The 1,156-nt window shown below is 57.6% G+C and overlaps 1 protein-coding gene across 1 annotated transcript in view; it reads left to right on the top strand.

Moving 5' to 3' along the window:
* The first annotated feature begins 7 nt into the window (after positions 1–7).
* Positions 8–1,156, top strand: part of DGAT2 (diacylglycerol O-acyltransferase 2) — a 34,070-nt gene continuing 32,921 nt past the window's right edge. The window contains exon 1 of the mRNA XM_006777907.2: positions 8–99. Within this exon, the coding sequence (XP_006777970.1) occupies positions 60–99 (40 nt within the window). The 5' untranslated portion in view covers positions 8–59. The remainder of the gene's footprint in view (positions 100–1,156) is intronic.

Below are 1,156 nucleotides of genomic sequence, written 5' to 3'. Positions count from 1 at the left end.
AGGGAGGGGCGCGGGGTAAAGCGGCTTCCCGCAGGGCCGTTACGTGTACCGGCTTCAGCATGAAGACCCTCATAGCCGCCTACTCCGGGGTCCTGCGAGGTGAGCGCCGGCCGGGCTGCCCTAGTGAGCGCTCTGATGGCGGGTCTGGGCTGTCGTGGGAGGGGGCTTGGCGATGGGGCGAGAGTCTGGGGGATCAGCTTGTCACCGCCCAGGGGGCTGCAGGGCCTTTCGCGCTTTCGTCCTGGGGTTATGAAGCTGCAAGAAGGTTTTCAGGAAAATCTGTGAAGGGCTTTAAGGCGACTGGAGCGTGTTCTTACTATGAGGTTGTGCTGCTAGGACTGGCCGCTGTGCAGGTTAAGGTCCCAACCCCTTTTCTTTGGGGAAAGCTTGCCGCCCCAACCCCCTCATGGATACCATCTAGGTCTGGGATGAGGGAAGAATAATGGTTACCTAGTCCCATCCATGTGTCCTGGCTTGGTAGACAAGTCTGAGTTCATCCTCCACGCTAGCGTTCATCAGTATTTCAGTATTTGCAACCTGTGTTACATCCCTTTCCTCCCCCAGCTTGTTTTTCTCATCCGTGAAACAGGGGTGATATTTGACAACTCATCTCCAGCCCCTGCCTTGTTGGTGGCCCCTGGTAGTGCCCTCCCCTCAGTCCTCACCAGGCAGAGCAAGGGAGAGAGACTGGATGGGGCAGAGTGGCAAGGGTTTTGCAATCCCCCCGACACAACAACCAGAGAACATGCCTGACTGGGGCAGGTGTGCCCACACTGTCCTCTACCCAGCACCCATCCGCCAGGCCAGGCCCTGGGGCCCACTCAGAAGCAACTATGAGCCTGGCACCTTAGAAAATGGGTGCCCTCCAGTGTGGCCCAGGCCCCTGGGACTGAATCAGGGGCAGAGTGGAGATCAAACTCCAGAGCATTTCCCCCTCAAGGAAGAACATCCCTTCCACCTCCCACATCACCCACCCCCCTCACCCCTCACCCCATAGCTGAAGAAACTGAAGTTGGAGAAGTGCATGACTTGCCCAAGGTTTCCTTAACAAATGCCTTGGCCGTGGGATTAAACACGAATCCGGGAGACCCTGGGAAGTCCTCACAGCTGTCCTGGTCTGAGTGTCTGTCTTGCTTGAATCCAACCTCTCTCCCTC

This window comes from Myotis davidii, unplaced genomic scaffold (genome assembly GCF_000327345.1).
Source record: "Myotis davidii unplaced genomic scaffold, ASM32734v1 scaffold169, whole genome shotgun sequence".
Lineage (NCBI taxonomy): Eukaryota > Metazoa > Chordata > Mammalia > Chiroptera > Vespertilionidae > Myotis > Myotis davidii.
The sequence above is the reverse complement of the archived record's forward strand: the minus strand, read 5'-3'. Positions and strand labels throughout refer to the sequence as shown.